The 20,543-nt window shown below is 39.0% G+C and overlaps 1 protein-coding gene across 1 annotated transcript in view; it reads right to left on the bottom strand.

Annotated features, from left to right (window-relative positions):
• Window positions 1–20,543, bottom strand: part of LOC135196942 (ADP-ribosylation factor GTPase-activating protein 2-like) — a 249,271-nt gene that overhangs the window by 18,683 nt on the left and 210,045 nt on the right. The window contains 3 exon segments of the mRNA XM_064223786.1: window positions 13,192–13,293; window positions 14,034–14,263; window positions 14,511–14,713. Of these exon segments, the coding sequence (XP_064079856.1) occupies window positions 13,192–13,293; window positions 14,034–14,263; window positions 14,511–14,713 (535 nt within the window).

Consider the following 20,543-nt stretch of genomic DNA (forward strand, 5'->3'; position numbering starts at 1 on the left):
TGGTACAAGATATACGTAGAGATGTTTAAACATCGTACGGAGTGCAAAAGGTGCATTTTACCCCTCGGAAGGGATCGTGTGAGACGTATTTTGGACTTGGATGCTGGCAAGGGACCAAGTACCCAAGATGACCACGCGCCTCAACACCGTTCCGTGCAGCCTCGTGTGGACGAAAGTGTTCAAGGACCACAAAGTGTGTCTCATGTGCCTTTAGTTACCCCTAGGAAGCATCGGGGTGTCCTATGGGGCATTCGTAGGCATTTGGGAGGCCTCGAACCAAAAAACATTGACGATTACTTATTTTGAGCTCGATCGGCAGCATGTCGCAAGTCCTCATTTTGATGGCGGTTGGTCATCTAGTGACGAGGACATCACTCCCGATGTTAGTGATGATGAATATTTGCCCCCAATGTCCGTTCGAGGGTCACATCTCGAAAGTGAGCTCGAATTTAGTGGTTTTAGTGCGTATGAGGGGGAATCTGAGGAGGAGGAGGAGGAGGAGGAGGAGGAGATAACACCGTCTAGTTTTATCGCCGATGACGACACAGAAAGTGAGGGCCTAAGTGAGGGAGATGGGCCAGTGGGAGGTTTGGAGTGCGAAACCGTGCCCGAGCATGTGCGCTCGCACGGGCATGTAGAAGGTCGGAGCGTCGCACCAGCCAAGGTGAAGGTTGTTCGTCCGAGAGCGACGAGGGGTGGTCGCAGGACCCCACCCACCTAACATGCACCCATTCACGGCAGCACCTGGGCTCACCGTACCTGTTCCTCTCATTGCTCTCGGGCTCATTCAGCTGTTCCTTACGTGGGAATTGCTGGAATAACTGATAGCATAATTGAACGTCGTAGCTTTTCTTATTTTAGAAATATTTGCATATAAATCACGATAAATAGAAAAAAAATAGACGTTCGGTCAAATTTGACTCGCCCAAAATGGTCGAAAAACGTAATTGTAAGCTAAAACTCTCACAATCTAGTAATATTCAATCATTTATCTTCATTTTGAAACAGATTCGAAGTCTCTAGCACAATATTTCGATTTATGGTGAATTTAAAAAAAAAACTTTTTCCTTACCTCCGTGCAAGGATTCTCTGCCACAAATCTCCGAAATGCTTACTTCGCATTCTCGTAATATTTGCTCCGTTTCATAGGGTTTTATATATGAAAATGTGCGCAATTTCATGTAGAATACAAGAAAAATGCTTGAAGATCGTACTTTTCTCATTTTCGAAATATTTGCATTTAAATAACGATAAATTAAAAAATTCTACATTCGGTCAACTTTAACTCGAATGAAATGGTAAAAAAATGCAATTGTAAGCTAAAACTCTTACAGTCTAGTAATATTCAATCATTTATCTTCACTTTGGAACAAATTGGAAGTCTCTAGAACAATAATTCAATTTATGGTGAATTTTTGAAAAAAAAAAAAAAAATTTATGTCCGCGCGTTACGAATTCATGCATCATTTTGTGATAATATTTTCTCTGTGTTGCAATGATAATTTTACAATGTGTTATATACCAAAATGATCACAATTTAGTGCACAATACAACGAAAAAAATTAACTCGTTAGCTTTAACCTTTTTGCTCACAGCGCGATTTGTATACAATTATATATGACTAGTTTTTTTGCGCTGTCATATATCCCAATATTTATATATGATATTTTTTTAATTTCTGATTGTTGCAAACTAAACTTCAGGGAATGAAAATAAAGAAGCCAAAAATGAACTCTTAATCTTGAAAACTAAGCGTGCTGTGATTTAAGAAAAAAAAAAAAATTTTCCGCTTCGGAGCTCACTCCTGAAACCCGCCAGCATATGGGAGACGATTTTTAAAATACCGCTTCGGCGTTTAAGGGTTAATACAGCAGGAGGAGCTGTCATTAAATGCCACCATGAGGTGTTCCTCCTGCCTACCAGCATTAGGCAGTCTACTCTTCTTGCTCTAGTAACCAATAGACCAGCGCCAGACACAACAAGAAGTTACAATCCAAAACAAGAAACTCATGAAAGTGTCCAAGATTCTATGAGACGTTGGTATCCAATCAGAATATTCGCAGGATAATACCAGAGAATGACATCACACGCAAGCCTAGCCACTCAGCAAGCCTGCAGCAGTGAGATAAAAAACGACAAATTTTTTACTTATGAGGAAATCTTGCCAGCCAACCAGCAGCACAAATTTTCCTTAGCCAATCAGCTGGCAGCCTAAATTTGACCCCTATGACCTTCTCCTATCTAATAAGAAAGACTCACCACAAATGACAGTCTACTCCCGTCTTTTGGTGTGATCATGCTCAGCGCAGCCTGAGTGAAACTGGCTTCTATCAACACTGAAGACGACTTTTTCCTGAATGACAACTACATGGAAGTTTAACTCCTGATTTCAGTTAACATCATACTCTGTCACTGATAAATAGTGTATTCTTTGGAAATAAAACTAACTTTGCAACCTGCTTTCTTCTCCAGTATGCCAAACATCAGTGTGTTTACTGGTAGATTACAGTAACCTAGAAAAATCAATTATCAGAAGAACAGAAAAAATCAAAATTTTAAATAGTATTTTTCGTAGTTATACAAACCTGAGGTCCTTTACATTAAGAATCACTTTACGACAAAGCTGCAACACGACTGTTAAATTCTTGAACAAGGTGGTTAGGCAGTAACTACTGTCTGGTAGGTGGGTAGATCCGCCTTCCTGGATATAAACAATCCACTTTGCCTTTCAGCCTAGTTTCTGATTGAGAAGTGCCATGAGGTGGTCATTAATGTAAAGGACCTCAGGTTTGTATAGTTAGGAAAAATATAATTTACTTAAAAAAATTGTGAGTTGTTCCAACATGATATGCAAACCCTTGGTCCTTTACATTATGAAGAATCACTGATTGGCGGGAGCAATCTGAGTGAGCTTCTAGAACTGACTGGAGTTCAACACACCTGGACTATTCCTCCTGGTCATTAGAGCAAGGAGGAGTGCACTGCCTCTGACAGCTTGATCAGAGTATAAGAGCTGCATGATCAGGAGTCAGACTTCTGGGCCTTGCCAAAATGAGTGAGGAATTGTAACTCATCCGAAAATGGGGTTGGGAAGAATATTTAGAGTCGGAGGCATTAATGCAAAGTTCTGGGAAGGGTTTGCATTGTTGTCAGTCACCTTCCTCCCCTTGCTAGAGGACAGTGGGGGATTGCTTCTATGATTCTGATAAGGAAGATAGAAAGGAAACTCAATGTGCAGGCTTACCGCATCAAACAACCAACCAACAAGTGTAAGTTCAAGTCCTATCCTCAACTCGAAGGAAGAGGAACAGAGGGGGAAGGGGGAGAGGCCAGTCACACTCACATCCTTCTCACCTCTAGAACTGCACACCATATGTGAGATGCAACTTCTCCTCTTGAAGGAGCCGGGTAAGCAAACAAAACTTGTTGAGCATCCACCACTGGTCCAAGGAAAAAGGAGTTCCACGGTCCTGTCGGCCTACCCGAAAGAAGAAAGATATAAATGTGGTCCTAATGAAACCGCATCTATCTTCCAGTCCAACATATTCTTTGGAGTGTGATTGCAGTACCAAGTCACTGGCACTGTTCGCTCTCTGAATGTACATTTGACATAGCCCTCCGCAGAGGAGTTCTTCACGATCTGGTAGGAGTCAGAGGAAGACATGTCGTTAGACACTTCTGCACTGGGAGTCAGCAGTGGAGAAAGGAATCGACACTCAATGAAGGGCATCAATACCCCATAGGTACAGCAACACACCAATAGCACAAAGTAATCATTGATCTGGATCAACCAATACAAAGTCCAAATCGCAGGAGATCATGAAGGACTCGAACTTGTTGATAGATTCCAAATGACTGTGCATCCGAGAAGAATCACAACACGACACCCGCCTTTTGAAGGGTGACGTTGAGAATGAACCGTGCAAACCATCTATCTTCTTTGCCAATGCTGGAGAGAAACGAGATGCGGTCCTGGAAAACAAAACTCTGTCTGATGATTCTCGTAACGAGCGGACAAAAAAAAAAATTTGTTTTAAAAAATTCGCCATAAATCAAAATATTGTGCTCGAGACTTCCCGTTTGTTGCAAAATGAAGGTAATTGATTGAATATTACTAAAATGTAAGTGTTGTAGCTTACAATTGCAGTTTTTGACCATTTCAGTCGAGTTAAAGTTGACTGAAGGTCGAATTTTTTCTATTTATCAGGATTTATATGAAAATATTTCAAAACTGATAAAACCTACAACCGTGAGTTAATTGTTGTTGTATTCTACATGAAATTGCGCACATTTTCATACATAAAACTTTATGCGACAGCTAATAAAAAACGGTGCAAACATTAGGGCAATCGGACAAAAAAATTTATATTTTTTCGGCAGAGTTACCGCGCGGACATTAGGAAAGTTTTTTTTTTTTCAAAAATTCACCATAAATCAAAATATTGTGCTAGAGACTTCCAAGTTGTTCCAAAATGAAGGTAAATGATTGAATATTACTAGAATGTACGAGTTTTAGCTCACAATTGCGTTTTTCGACCATTTTGGTTGAGTTAGACTGCGGAACAAGTTGTTTAATGTAAAGTGATTCTAAAATACCCAATCCCCTAACGAACAGCATTTAGCTATTTTAGAATCACTTTACATCAAGCAACTCGTTCCGCAGTTAAACACCCAGTCTTCTTCAACACCTCTGTATCTCTCGTGAGTTCAAGTCGAAGCCAACCTGGCCCGAATTGTCACTCGGTCTGTGCTTTCAGCACCTTATGGTATTGACTCCTCCCTACTCTTGTAATTGTTTTATATATTTGTAGACTTTTTAAAACTTTTTTTTTTTTTTTTTTTTTTTTTTTTTTTTAACTATGTATTCTGATTTGTGATTTTAACTTTTGTTTTATCTTTTTTTAGCTTGATAATGGGACTCTTATGTCTTGAAACGTCGCAGCAATAAAAGTACATATAGTAATGAGAATAAAGGATTGTCCTTCACCTTGCATCGACTGATAGATAAATATATACATATATATATATATGTATATATAGGTATATATATATATATACATTATATATATATATATATATATATATATGTTAGATGAAAGAGGGCTATAATTAATGATATGTTTAATATGCCATTGTGATGTGATGTGCTGTGTCTTTTTTAGAATGTGCAGATTCATTGTTTTTAACTTCCCATGGAGACAGAGAGTCCGAGCGACAACCTCGACAACCTTAATAAAGCTGATAAATATTTTCTGGGCAGGTCAATGTTTGTTCTGTGGGTATGCGAGTCCTTGAGGGCTTGTTCAAGGTGCCTTTGAAACTGGCTGCAACCAGTTCATTGGGCATTGACGAAAAGAGTGTTGAATTCATCTGTACGTGTACGAGCTATGTTTGTTCATAACGGCAGGTTTTAGGCAGAACGGAGGAGACGGCTGCCTTGAGGAGAAAGAGCCTGGATGGCTCTATAATGTATTTTTGTTTAAGTGATTTTCCAAGCTGTAATGGGTAAGTGTTATCATGCTTTAGCCAAAGGGATGACTTGTTGTCTGTTTGACATTTTGTAAAGATGTTCTATTTCATTTGATCTTTTGACTTTGTCTTTACAGTTGTGTGTGTGCTCACTAGTGTGTTCTCCTGTCTTTTAAACAGGCGGTTCTAGTGAGGGGGCCGAGTGTCCTAGTGAACGGACTGTATTTTAGAGAAGAGATAATTGGTGTGACTAATTACTGATTTAGACTGTATAAATACCGGGGGGTTATCTGAGTTAGTTGTCTGTGAGACTTGAACTATTATCATTCCATTAATTACCCTGTAAGAACATGAATTATTCAAATAGTACTTTTCTATGAATAAACGTATATATTTTTGTAGCTCCAACTCTAATTTGATGACCTAATGGGGAGAGAGAGAGAGAGAGAGACTGAGGGTTACCAGTTCGCCTAAACTCGGACTAAATGCATACCAAAATATTAAAATGGGGGGGGGGGGGGGGGCTTCGCTGATTTATTATATATATCTATTATATATATATGTATATATATGATACATATAATATAATATATTATAATATATATATAATTATAGATTATAGAATAGATATAGATAAGATATAGGATAATAGATATATATATATATATATATATATATATATAATATATAGATATATTATATATAATATATATATTATATATAGTATATGTTATATATATATATATATATAAATGATATTATTTACAAAATTCCTTGTAAGGATTGCCCATCGTTTTACGTTGGTCAGTCTAGTAAAAATTTATGTGTTCGGGTTAAGCAGCATATGTATTTAGTTACGACAGCCCAGACTTTAAATGCACTATTTATCCATCTGAGTGAAATATCTCATTGTATTAATTGGGGTGATACCTCGGTAATTGCTAGATCTAATGATTATGTTTCAAGAAATTTACTGGAATCGGCAATTATACAAATCACCTAAATCTTAGTCTGGGAATGTACCATTTGGACCCATATATTTGTAAGATGTTTATGAAGGACCTCAAAATAAATGAACTACTAATAAATTAGTTCCACATGTATATAGTTCTCTCTCTCTCTCTCTCTCTCGCTCTCTCTCTCGTCTCTATCTCTCTCTCTCTCTCTCTCTCTCTCTCTCTCTCTCTGGTTCGATATTCTCTCTCCCTCTTTCTCTTGCTCGAATATATATATTATACTATTATAGTATATTATAAATTATATTAATATATTATATAATTTATAGATATTATATATATTATTATATATATTATATTATATATATTTTCTTTCGTCTTTTCATTAATAATAATTTTTGTTGGGAAAATTTGTGTAAAAATTCATGATATTAAATTGTATATGCTCCCGTGTTGTTTTCAAAATGTACTGTTTTTCTGGAAGAATCACTTGTTTACCGCGGGTATCCTTCAAGGTGTGGCTAGCCTATGACTCCTCCTCTCTGTAGAGTGAAAATCGCCCTTATGGCTAATGTGGTAGTGTCAGTTTGTATATTAAGCCTTCTTTTGACTATGGTGTTCTTTGTAAAATCAGTATGCCTCAGTAAAGGGTCCGAATAGGACCGAAGTTCTCGGCCAACACGTTTTTTGCATTTTTTTCCTTCGTTGCAAATAAACCTTTATTTATACATAGCATCACGTTTTATATACTTCGTGATCAAGTTATTCATATTATATATATGTATATATATATACAGTAGTACCTCGAGATACGAAAGGCTCAACTTACGAAAAATCCAAGTTACGAAAGCAAAGACGAAAAATTTTACTGCTCTACATACGAAAAGTTTTCAAGATACGAAAGGTTTCTGAAAGTCCGAGATTCGCCCCATAACAATTTTGAAACTCGCGCCGCCGCGCATGCTTAGTATCGTAGGACTCGCCACCATCCTCCTGCTCTCCCATTGGTTCCTGATGCTAGCCAAGCCATGAGATCCTTCTCTCTGATTGGACAGCATCCCTCCCATCATGCATCTTCTATACATACGTACTACGTGTTGGCATGCTTTAGCTCGGCCACTTCGCACCCGAAACTTTACCGTACGCCATTCGGCATTAAACCGTCGCCTCCAAACGATTTCGTTTAGTAACGTAAATTCGTTAGTGATTTCGTTGCAGTACATATTATCGTGTTGTGCGAAGACTGTATTATTACGTATTTGTGTAACTTTATGTAAATTAACGTAGTAATGGGTCCCAAGAAAGTTGAAATTCACGGAAAGAAGCGCATGCTGTCTCTGGAGACAAAGATGGAGATCATAAAGAAGTACGAAGCTGGTATGCGATTGAGTGTGATCGCAAAGGAATACGGCCGTAATCCGTCAACAATAGGCACCATCCTTAAACAGAAGGATGCCATCAAAGCAACTACACCATCGAAGGGCATCACTATTTTGTCCAGTAAGAGGAGCCATGTGCACGACGAGATGGAACGGCTGCTCCTCGTCTGGATAAAAGACAAAGAAATCGCTGGCGATACAGTAACGGAGACGGCAATCGCTCACAAGGCCAGTGCTATTTTCGGCGATTTGAGTGCGCAGGCGGAAGACGCGGAGGGGAAGGGACTTCAACGCAAACCCCGAGTTCAAGGCTTCGCATGGCTGCTTCGAGAAATTCCGTAAACGGACTGGCATCCATTCGGTGGTGCGTCATGGGGAGGCTGCCAGCTCGGACACGAAAGCGGCCGAAGCATTTAAGAAGACTTTCGACAAGATGATGACCAAGGAAGGCTACAGTTTCTCAGCAGGTTTTCAACTGTGATGAGACTGGCCTTTTTTGGAAAAAAAAAATGGACCTCGTCGGACGTACATCATGAAGGAAGAGAAGGAAGGTACCCAGGCATAAGCCTATAAAGACAGGCTTACGCTCGCACTTTGTTCGAACCGCCAGTGGGGATTGCAAGGTGAAGCCCCTACTGCTGTATCACTCCGAGACTCCTCGAGCCTTTAAGGCCCACAAAAGTGTTGAAGGAGAAGCTTCCAGTGATGTGGAGGGCTAATGCAAAAGCCTGGGTAACGAGGCTTTTGTTCAGCGAGTGGGTAATCTGTGTTTCGGCCTGACTGTGAAGAGTTTTTTTGCAAGAGAAGCGCCTCCCCCTGAAATGTCTGCTGGTGTTGGACAATGCCCCTCCACCCTCCTGGCCTCGAGGAAGATATCCTAGCGGAGTATTCCTTCGTTAAGATTCTTTTTCTTCCGCCCAACACCACCCCTCTCCTCCAGCCCATGGACCAGCAAGTGATAGCGAACTTTAAGAAGTGTACACGAAACATCTTTTCAAAAGATGTTTCGACATCACCGATACCACAAACCTCACCTTGCGTGAATTTTGGAAGGAGCATTTTTGACATCGTCATATGCATCCGACTCATCGACCAAGCATGGCAGGATGTTTCGAGGCGAACCTTGAATTCCTCGTGGAGGAAACTCTGGCCTGATGCCGTATCCGACCGAGACTTCGAGGGATTCGACGTGGGCGAAGCTGGTGCTGCTGAGTCCGAAACAGTTGACGATCCCGAAACTGTTTCGCAACCAGATCTTGACGAGATCGTTGCACTCGGCAAGTCCATGGGGCTGGTCTGCGTCGACAGAGGATGACATCAACGACCTTCTCGAGGAGCACCAAGAGGAGCTTACGACGGATGACCTGAAGGAGTTGGAGGCCATGCAACATAACGTCGTTCAAGAGGAGTTCTCCAGCAGCGGCGATGAAGAGGAGGAGCCTATGACAACGGCAGAAATTAAGGAGGTCTTAGCCGCTTTTCATAAAGTGCAATCGTTCATAGAAAAAAGGCACACCCCTGAAAAAGGCTCACACAGGTCGTATGCTTGCGCAGTTCGATGACGTTTGCCTGAGTCCCGTTTTCCAGGAACATTGTCAATAGCAGGCAGAAGCAAACTTCCTTGGATAGTTAATTTTGTTTTTTAAAGAGGCCTTCAGCATTAGCAGGAGTAAGCAAAAAGGAAGAACCAGATGATAAAAACAAAGAAAGTTGAAAGCAAAAAGGAAGAACCAAGTGATGAAAAACAGAACGTTGAAAGTGGTGATGAAGTTGAAATTCTGTAGGGGGGGGGGGGAGGGGGGAGAAAAAAAAAAAAACCTACGTAAAGTAAAAAAAAGTTAAAAATAAAAGTTAAAAATAAAAAAAATAAAAAAATTTACGTAATTTTTAGATTTTTGTAAGTTAAGTGTTACAGTTTTGTTAATGTTTTTCGTAAATTTTTATTTCTATTTTATAGTTTTCCTTAAATTTTTTATGTTTTCGTAAAGTTAAGTGTACGTACGTACGTACGTTATCTGCCGTTTGTCCTCCTCCTCCTCCTCTGCCGCCACTTTCGGAGATAGCCTCACTCGAAAGGTAAGCTTCGACATTTTACGTACAAGTAATAATATTTCTTGTACACTAATTATACACTTTATTACAGGTTTGGATTTTTATTCTTAATTTAGGTATTGAATGGTCCAAATGTTGTAGTATTTCATTGTTTATGGGTCAATGTAGCTTTATTATGAAATTTAATGGGGTGTTTTTGGAGGGCTTGGAACGGATTAGCCATTTTACATGTAAATGTGTTCCAAGATACGAAAAACTCATTATACGAAGGCCGCCTCGGAACGGATTAATTTCGTATCTCGAGGTACTACTGTATATATATATATATATATATATATATATATATATATATATATATATATATATATATATATATATATATATATAATATATAATATATATATATATATATAATATATATATTATAATAATATATAATATTATATATATATAATATATTATATATAATAATATAATATTATATCTATATTATATATTATAATTATATATATTATATATATTAGTCAGTGAATACCAGAGACCACCCCAGCCTGACACTGACCTCTCTTATGGAATGATACCCACACCGACGACGACCCCTGCTGGATTTGGACCAGAGGAATGCCTTCCCATATACCAGTATTCTGATAATACCAGTATACTGATACTACCAGTCTTTGATTAATAAAGCCTGTTCTGAATAAAATACCACTTCCAGTATTATCCCCAATATGAACATTTGCCAATTATTGTGAAGTATCGCTGAGCCAGAAAAGCGAGTAATAAGAAAAATAGGAAAGATAATACATAAGATTAATTTGCTGAATTCTGCCATTTTATTCAACAGAATTTGTTTAAAAGAGGGTCTTCTTCCAAAATATTATTATTATTATTCTTGAAATTCAAACTTCCAAAGAATATGGTGTTCATTGAAATAAGCAGATTCTATGGATCATTCCATTTAGAGAGCATGGAAAAAATAATGCAACAAAGAGACATCAATCTAACTGCAGTTATTCTAGCAGTTTAACTAGACCACAGCATCAGATTTCTAGACTTGCAAGGCATGCCCAAATGCTTTCTATTGCAGAAAAAACTGGAACAACGTCAAGTTGAGAGCTCAGAGGGGAAAGGATGGCAAAAAGCTATCCAGCTGCACATACAGGGATGTTGCCAAGAAAAAGAACCTTGAGTATGAAGGGGCTTGTCTAGTGACAACGTAACTGAATTTTCAGCTATCAGCATCAATAACCAAGGATCGACACCCACCACCCAAATAACAAGGGACTGCATGTACTACAATATACCTTTTACCTTCAAGAAGGTTGGTTGTTATCATTTTAATATCATTTGGCTCCAATAATTGTTGTTTTAATCAAATCATACATAAGAACTAAAAAGTTACCAAGTCAGTTTCAACATATTCAAGGATTTAAATACAACGCCAAAGTCTGTTTTACCCATTCTAACTGACTAAGCAATTCCAATTCAGTAATGTGCTGTGAAAGATAAAAGTATAAAGTGCATAAGCCATAGAAGTAACGCACAGAGTTCAAACAAAACTTACTTAACATTTTCCTTACAACACAAAGACAAAAATATTCTGACTTTAGTTCTGATATACAAATATGTGCTACTGTGCTTTGCTTTGTAATACTAATGACAAAACAATGATAACACCAAATTTGGGGCTGAAGTTCATCTCCAGAAGAAAAGCTTTAATAATAGACTTGAAAAAAATAAAAGCTAGAGGAGAAACCTATATGATTTAATCACCTTCACAAGAAAATTCCCAGCCTTCAAACCTTCACCAATTACAACAATTACAACAAAGTTTAAGATAAAAACAAGTACATGCACAAAGGTCATTAAACAGCATTTCTTTAAATATGATACTTACTAAGATTAAGTCATTCATCATTTTCTCTGGAGGGTAGAAAAAATGGTTGTGTGTTAGTGTCGATACCATTGACAACATACATACAACGCACATACATATTGGTGTGCACATACGATAATATATATCCAAATAATTTTGTATTTCTTTAAATTTGCAAAATATCAAGCTCTCTTGTCAACAGAAAAATGTGATTACATAATAAATATATAGCAATATCTAAAACATCAACTATACATGGTGAACGCTGCTGAAAATTAATCTGATTTTATCCCTCATCAAAATCTACTCATGCCCATTAACATGAGAACTTGATTGTATTAAAGCATTGTACTTCCAAATGACTTAAGAAAGCTTTTGCTGGTTAGTCATTAGAGGTAACCAAGATACACTGATGGGCAGCAACACATCCTACAACTCCCTCAAAGATCACAGATCAATACACTTGTGATATAACCAATTATATGGCATTCCAATCTTTTGATAACTTCATATACATAAACTTGGCATCCATGCAAAAAATATATATTAAGGAAAATGCAAAAATAATATCTGCAATATAGTTATTTAACCATGCTCTCCATTTTATATTCATCAAAAGTTACTAACTACAAAAAATAAATGAATGCAACTTCCTGAAGCCTCTTACTATCACTAATGTTTACTGACATAATTAAGTCTATGTAGGACTTTCTCATCACTTATAGGTAAACCTGTCTTTATTTTTGTGACGGGTTTTCATTCAATCCCTAAGGTTTCATATTTGATAAACATCAAGTTATTTAAAACCTTTTTAATTACCAAAGGTAAAATGTAATTTTCTAATTTCTAAATAGAAAAATCCCCTCCAACTAATATAACATGCACATAATTTTTTATGGACATTCGCCTCCACCAGTTAAGAGAAAACTAAATTTTTTGAGATTTTACAAACAAAACAATAAGCTTTTCATAATCTAAACTGCTGTTCAAGTGCCTTTTATATCTTTTACATGATCTTCAATTAAGAGTGCTCAATTTAGGGTAGTATAATGATCCTTTGTATTTCCAAATATACATTAAAACACCCTATGCATTCAACTACATACCTAACAGAGAAACTATCTACTGCAATAAAAATACTAATCAAATTCACTTCTTGAATATTTAGGTACAGTAACTTGGAATATTTGCTATATTTCCAACATCACCACATAGGCATCACATAACAGAAAAACCCATTTAGCAACAATTCCATGGACAAAACTGGATTGCTATTTCCTAAGCACTAACATCACCTACAATGAAACGATACAAGAACAATTCAACTCTTTCATTATGATGAGTATATTTTCCATTGCATAAATACCACCTAGTAATCACTCCACAAACTTTAACATCTCTCTTTAATTTGATGCATTAAAGCAAGAACTCAAACAAAGCCTTTTTATCTGAATACCTGTAATGATGACATGACGTTGTTGGCAATACTACCCAGACGACCTGCTACCTTGGTCACTCCTTGTCGTACTGATTCCCGAACCTCATCCAAGTCTGGAGCCTGAAGGGGAAGGATGGACTGGGATCATCCCCAAAAATAAAATATCTAGGAACTCTTAAGAACCTCCTAATTAAAGACCTAGGAAGATCATTCACTATGTTGTCATGAAGGCAAGCTGATACAATCCTTTAAAGGACATAAGCTTAACAGGCTAAGAAAGCATATATGAAGACAGACAAAATTTCTATAAGCACAAAAATAAATGCCCATCAAAATCCTCACTAAATAGTCTTTGTACTTAGAGTGATCCTTGGTATGGTGGTAAAAATCTTTCCCATAAAATATACAAACATTAAAACCTTATAAGGACAGTAAGCTACGAAGTACCCTGACAAAAATCATAAAGGGTTGAATTACATTATTTAATCACAGGTTGATACTACACGCCAGTTCAGTCAAGCCTTCAGAGTACTTTCTGCTGGACATTTAGAACTATTAACTTATATTAATGAATTAGAATTAAATCAAACAAACTTGCACTTGCTACTCTTTTTGCTTCCTACTCTGGAGAACTAGAACAAACTGTACTTTACATAATGCCATGCAACATACAAGTAATGGGAATCCAAAGCTTGGTTTTAAAAAGACTGAGGCCTACAACAAAATTGGTATTCAAGATACTTAAACTGACAAGTGAAAAATAATACTGACTCAGTGGGTCAACTGACTTAACAGGCACAGGCAACAACCAATTTTCCAGGCATATAAATTGTGCCACAACCTTCAAGGTGCTCTCGTACCTGTATGGATCCTCCACTGTAATTCTGCCTCTGTTGCTGTCCACCTCCAAATAAATCTGCTGAAGAGATGGATGATGAACCTTCATACTTGGCAAGGGTAGAACGGACTTCAGCATCTGGATCTTTATCTTGGAAGTACATATCTGAAGATATGCTTTTAGCATTTCCGAATTTCTGTTGAGCCACATTGTCTTCTACTGGTGTGTACTTGTAATTTGCAGAGGCTGATACTGAAAAAATTCAATATTACTCAAGATATGCAACACCATCTTATATAATAGATTTTTTATTGCATCCAAACTCACCATTCAAGCTTTTAGAGCTGTATGAGTTTTATTTCTCTTCCCTTTATTATGACAGTACTGTGTTGCACACTGAATACACAAGCATTTAACCTCTGCATGCATATGAACATAAACTTTCAGCTTTATATAAATGTGTTCCCCTTCATTCCCAAAATTGAAATGGTACACCTACCTTTACTGGAATTGGAGAGACTTCCAAGACTATTTGAAGAGCTAACACCAGATGAAGACTTGCTTGTGTTGTTATCTAATTCATTATCCCAAGATGAAGACGAAGTCACGGACGATTTATTACTCAACAGGTCATCTATACCGGACCCCTTTCCACTACCAAAACCATAACTACCTCGATCTTCAAATGGACTATCACGATATCTGTTAGAAACAAATTTTTGGGTTTAAACTCTTAGTTACACTTTACTGGTAACATAACTGCTAGTCTTTGAAGTAATTTAGTACATTACCCACATTCTTTGTTCATTATTTGCACCTCCAAAAGAGATACAAATTTTCACATAGCCTTAACCTGTCAAGGGTCACCTTATGAAAGACGTTGCTGTTCCCATGTCGTCAGATTTACTCACTCGCAGAGCAGTCATTTGGTCTATGTTAGTTTTTATACTTTTTTTTCACATATTAAGATATTAAATAATATACAGATTAAGAAAATATGAAAGTATTTTGCATTTTTATATCCTAAAGATGACATGCAAGAAATATGTTTTAAAAAATTATTCTTTAATATGCCATTCCCTGAAACATGAGGCCAATAGAGGAAATATGGTTTAATTTCATTTCCATTTGAACCATATGATTTGAGTGCACGATATATTCTAGGCAACTTTATACATGTACACCAGTCCTCGGTTATCAGCGATCCGGTTTTATGACACTTGTCTACGCTGAAAATCAGTGATTTTTGACAACAAAATGCGCCAATAATACGGTATTGGAGATGATACATACCTAACAGAGGTGTCATTAACCGGTTATCGGCGCAAATAAGAGCCAAAAATTGTCTATTTTCATTTATCATCAAGCTGTTGGAACAGAACCGGGTGCTATGAAATTCTGAGATGTTTGGTTACATAATTAATTCCATGCATATTTGTATTGTACCTGTATTCCTGGACAGTCACACAACTACAAATAATTGTTAATAAAATCTATACAAAAATTTTGGCATTTACTAACATCATTTTTGTATTTTACTTGCGTCATACTACTTTACTACTTTATTTTAATGATTTAACTTTATTTAACATTAGCTGAAGGTTATATCTTCATTTTTCCCTAAATTGAGTTTTTTCCTTTTTTTTTGCTTTAAAGGTATTTAGAATCATGTGTGTGTACTTTTTAAGGATTTTTAAATTTTAAAATGCAGGTTATTCTATGGTTATGTTTGTTCTAACATCACCGTTAAAGGTAATTTGTAGTTATGAGAAATGTCTAGAATTTTTTTGGGGGGAAGAAATTTTAAGTATTTGCTTACTTTAAGACAGAAGTGTTTATGATCTATTTTTTTATTTTTAAGAAATGGTTTTATTTTAACTTAGACACTAAATATAACAGAATTGTGTTCAAGAAAGTAATTGCCATGAATGATGGATGGATTTATGACATTTAGGGGAAAAGCCCAGGCACTTGGGCCCTACCATGAAGGAGTAGATGCCCAGACAGAGATGGGCACAAAATAAGAAAGAAGAGCCCACTGTTACTACCTGGAGTCAAATAAAGAAATTAACCATGACTGCGAGAGTGCAGTCAACTAGCTCAGGCACAGAAGATGTGGGTACAGGCAGTCCCCGGTTATTGGCAGGGGTTCCATTCCCAGGGGTGTGCCCAGAAGCGAAAACCGTCATTAACCAAAACTCAGTGATTTATGGCATCATAATGGCGCCAAAAACCAGTTATCAGTGCCATAAGCACCCTTATGGCGCACCATAAGCATCCTTATGGTGCCATAAGGATGCATAACCACAACCCATCCCATTATGGTGCCATAAATCGCTGATTTTATGGTGCTAGACAAGTGCCATAAAACCGGATCGCCAATAACAGGGGACTGACTGTACACATAAAAGATGCGCAATTAACCACACAGCCAAATTCTGCGTAAAGAAAGGTCAGGGTACTTGCAATTTAGAAAACTGGACAGGGCAAGTAGGGACACCCCCCGGAGGAAGTATTGCTTCGATGGACGTGGAGTCCCTCTTCACGAACGTCCCCGTGGATGAAACAATCCAGATAATTCTGATCGTGTGTATAGAGATGACTCCACGCCCCCATTAAACATCCCTGAGCATGCCCTCTGAAAATGTCTTGAGATTTGTACAAAAAAGGCCCCTTTCTCCACCCACAGAGGCCATATGTACACATAAAAAGACAGTGTAGCAATGGGTTCTCCCCTCAGAGTGTTTTTCACGAACTTCTGCATGGGTGCTGTGGAACGTCGGGTATTCGCCACCATCGAGAAACCGTCTATGTACGTCTGGTATATTGACAACACCTTCATCAGCGCCAGCACGGTGGAAGTAATAGAGCACCTGCGACAAGCCTTCCACGACCACAGCAGACTCAACTTCACCATCGAGCATTGCCATGACCGTTGCCTCCCCTTCCTTGGCTTCGTCGGGCAACAAGAGGAGCGCTTCGTAACAAGTTTATACAAAACAAACAAACCTGGGCATGTGCCTGAACGGCGAGAGCGAGTGTCCAGAGAGATACAAACGCACTGCAATCAGCGCCTTCATCAGGAGAGCTCTTTCACACTGCTCTTTGTGGAAGGACACACACACACTGAAATAGTGTGTTGCCCAAGTTTTAATTAACAATGGGTATTCCAACCGGGACATCGCAAAAGGCATTCGCAGAAACATCGATAAATGGTACGAGCAGGAGCCTCGCCCCGCTGCCCTTGAAGATGTCACTCTCTTTTACAAGGGAGTATTTCACAAGAAATTCAAATAGGACGAGCGAGCCCTTCATACTATCGTAGAAAGGAACATCTCCCCCACGGACCCTGAGAAAAAAGTGAAATTGATCATTTACTACAAAAGCAAGAAGACCAGTGACCTGATTATGAAAAACAATCCAGCCCCCGTGGTGCAGGACCCCCTCTCTTAAGAAAACTAATGTTGTCTACCAATACAAATGCCCTGTCCGGGAATGCCCCGCCACCTACATTGGTATGATAACTATGCGATTTTCCAAGAGAATATCCTGCCACACTCTGGAAAGTGCCATCCATAATCATGTTAAAAATGCCCACAATATCAGGATAACTCGAAAGGACATAGTTTCTAATACAGTAATACTTTGGGTTACGAACCGATTAGTATAGGAATTTTTTAACTTACGAAGTGATGCCCTCATTCTGGAATATGAATTTCACTTGGAATACGAATGCACGAATTTCCATCATGGGAGGCCGCCTGCATTGTTTACATCGGACATCGGATGAGCGTGGGATCTGCAAACGCATTTTTTTTTTGGCCAAAACTTAACGAGGGTCACGTGACTTTCTCCCACGCATCCCTTGACCCTTTTTAAACCATAACTCTTTCACTATCTCGCTGGCGGTAAGATTGAATGCATCTGTCCGTGATACGCTCTCAAATTTGCTTAGTGATTTGCGCACATGTTGTGTTTCCCTGATAGTGCTTATACGTTACTATTATCCAAATACTAAAGACAATGGCTCCCAAGATGACAAAGGCAAGCAGCAAGAAGGAAAGCATGAGAAAGAGGGAGATGATTACGGTCGAAACGAAGAAGGAAATTATCCAAATGCATGATAAAGGCGGGCGCGTGAAAGACATTGCAGCGTTCTTCAGGCGGTCGCAATCAACAATCTGCACTATTTTGAAAAAAAGGAAGAAATTAAAGCCAGTAAAGCATCAAAAGGTGTCACAGTATTGACGAAACAACGGCCTTATATTCTCGACGATGTAGAAAATTTGCTCATGGTTTGGATAAACGAGAAGCAGCTGGCAGGAGATTCCGTCAGTGAGAGCATCATTTGTGAAAAGGCTTGTAAGATCTACGAAGATTTGAGTAAAAATGAGCCAGGCACATCAGCGGACAGTGAAAAAGACACTTTTAAGGCGAGCCGTGGCTGGTTCGTGAATTTTAAGAGAAGGACTGGCATCCACAGTGTTGTTCGCCATGGTGAGGCTGCGAGCTCAGATACAAAGGCAGCAGAGGCTTACGTAAAAGAGTTTAAAAGGCTCATGGATTCCGAGAAATACCTCCCCCAACAAGTCTTCAATTGTGGCGAGACGGGGTTATTCTGGAAGAAGATGCCCAGGAGGACGTTCATTATGGCAGAAGAGAAGGCACTTCCCGGTCAAAAGCCCATGAAAGACCGTCTAACCCTACTGTTTTGTGCCAATGCAAGCGAGGATTGCAAGATTAAGCCTCTCCTCGTGTATTACTCGGAGAATCCACGAGCCTTTAAGAAAAACAACGTGCAGAAGAAGCTGTTGCACGTTATGTGGCGGTCTAATACCAAGGCTTGGGTGATGAGGATCTTGTTCGTCGAGTGGATGAACGAGGTTTTTGGTCCCGAGGTGAAGAAGTACCTCCGGGGTGAAGAAGTACCTTCGGGAGAAGGACCTCCCATTCAAAGCCTTACTGGTGATGGACAATGCTCCTGCCCATCCTCCATCCGTTGAAGAGGACTTACTGGACGAATTAAGTTTATTAAAGTCAAGTTCTTGCCCCCCAACACCACTCCAATACTCTAGCCCATGGACCAGCAAGTTATCGTCAATTTCAAGAAATTGTACACGAAGGCAATGTTCCAGCGCTGCTTTGAGATGACGAAAGGCACCAACCCTACCCTCAAGAGTTTTGGAAGGATCACTACTCTATTTACAACTTCCTCAATCTGATTGATAAAGCCTGGCAGGGAATCACCAGGAGAACCCTCAATTCTGCATGAAGAAACTGTGGCCCGACTGCGTTGCTGAACGAGATTTTGAGGGGTTCGAACCCGTCGAGGAGGGGGCAGTTGAAGAGGAGATTGTATCCTTGGGCAAGTCCATGGGGCTGGAGGTTGACACGGACGACATCGAGGACCTCCTGACTGAGCATGGGCAGCAGCTGACGACAGACAAGCTGTTGGAGCTGCACAAGGAGCAACAGAGACAGGTAACGGAGATCTCATCTGAGGAGGAGGGGGAAGACGCTGCACAGTTGCTTCCTTCGAGCAAGATCAAAGATTTTTTGAAACACTGGGAAATTGTGAAAAGTTTTATCGAGAAAAATCACCCGAATAAGGCTGCGTCAGGGCGTGCAACAAATTTGTTTATCAATAATGGGGTGGGTCATTTCTATAAAATTTTAAAGAACAGGCAAAAGCAAGCCTCCATAGAAAAATAATTTTTCCAAAATTGTGAAAGACGACAGTGTTGCATAAGCGTAAAATTAGTGATGGTAGTGAACGCTGCTCTCGAGAGAAAGAACCAGAAAATCTTCCAGAAGTGTTCACGGAGGGAGATTTCCCCCCCAAGCCCTAACCCTCTCCTCCTCCCGTCTCCGTCAAGCCAGCAGCCACACTCGCCAAAGGTAAAGTTCAGGTTTTACTGTGCATGCATATTAAAATATTGTTGTTATTGTACTATAAAGTTTCATACATACTTGCCTGGCAGATATATACTTAGCTATAGACTCCGTCGTCCCCGACAGAAATTCGAATTTCGCGGCACATGCTACAGGTAGGTCAGGTGATCTACTGCCCAGCCGCTGGGTGGCAGGAATAGGAACCATTACCGTTCTAGAACCAGATTTTCTCTTCCACCTGTCTCCTGAGGGGAGGCTGGGTGGGCCATTTAATCGTATATATCTGCCAGGTAAGTATGTATGAAACTTTATTGTACAATAACAATATCATTTTCATACATTCAACTTCCCTGTCAGATATATACTTAGCTGATTGGCACCTTTGGCGGAGGGTAAGAGACAGCTAATTACTGATTAGACAGGTAAACAACATACGTTGTAAGTAATAAAATAAAAAATACCCTGGTTCCTACCTGTTTTGGCGGAAGATTTCATAGCTACTGCTTAGAAGTCTGCTTCGCCTCAAGAGCATCAGCGAGGATGTGACCTATGGCTAAGAGCTCTTGTGGGGACTGTAGATGGGGTCTTATCCACTTACTCGACAGAACCTGATGGCCTTTGTCAATGGGGTCTTATCCAC

Source organism: Macrobrachium nipponense, chromosome 18, assembly GCF_015104395.2.
Source record: "Macrobrachium nipponense isolate FS-2020 chromosome 18, ASM1510439v2, whole genome shotgun sequence".
NCBI classification, from domain to species: Eukaryota; Metazoa; Arthropoda; class Malacostraca; order Decapoda; family Palaemonidae; genus Macrobrachium; species Macrobrachium nipponense.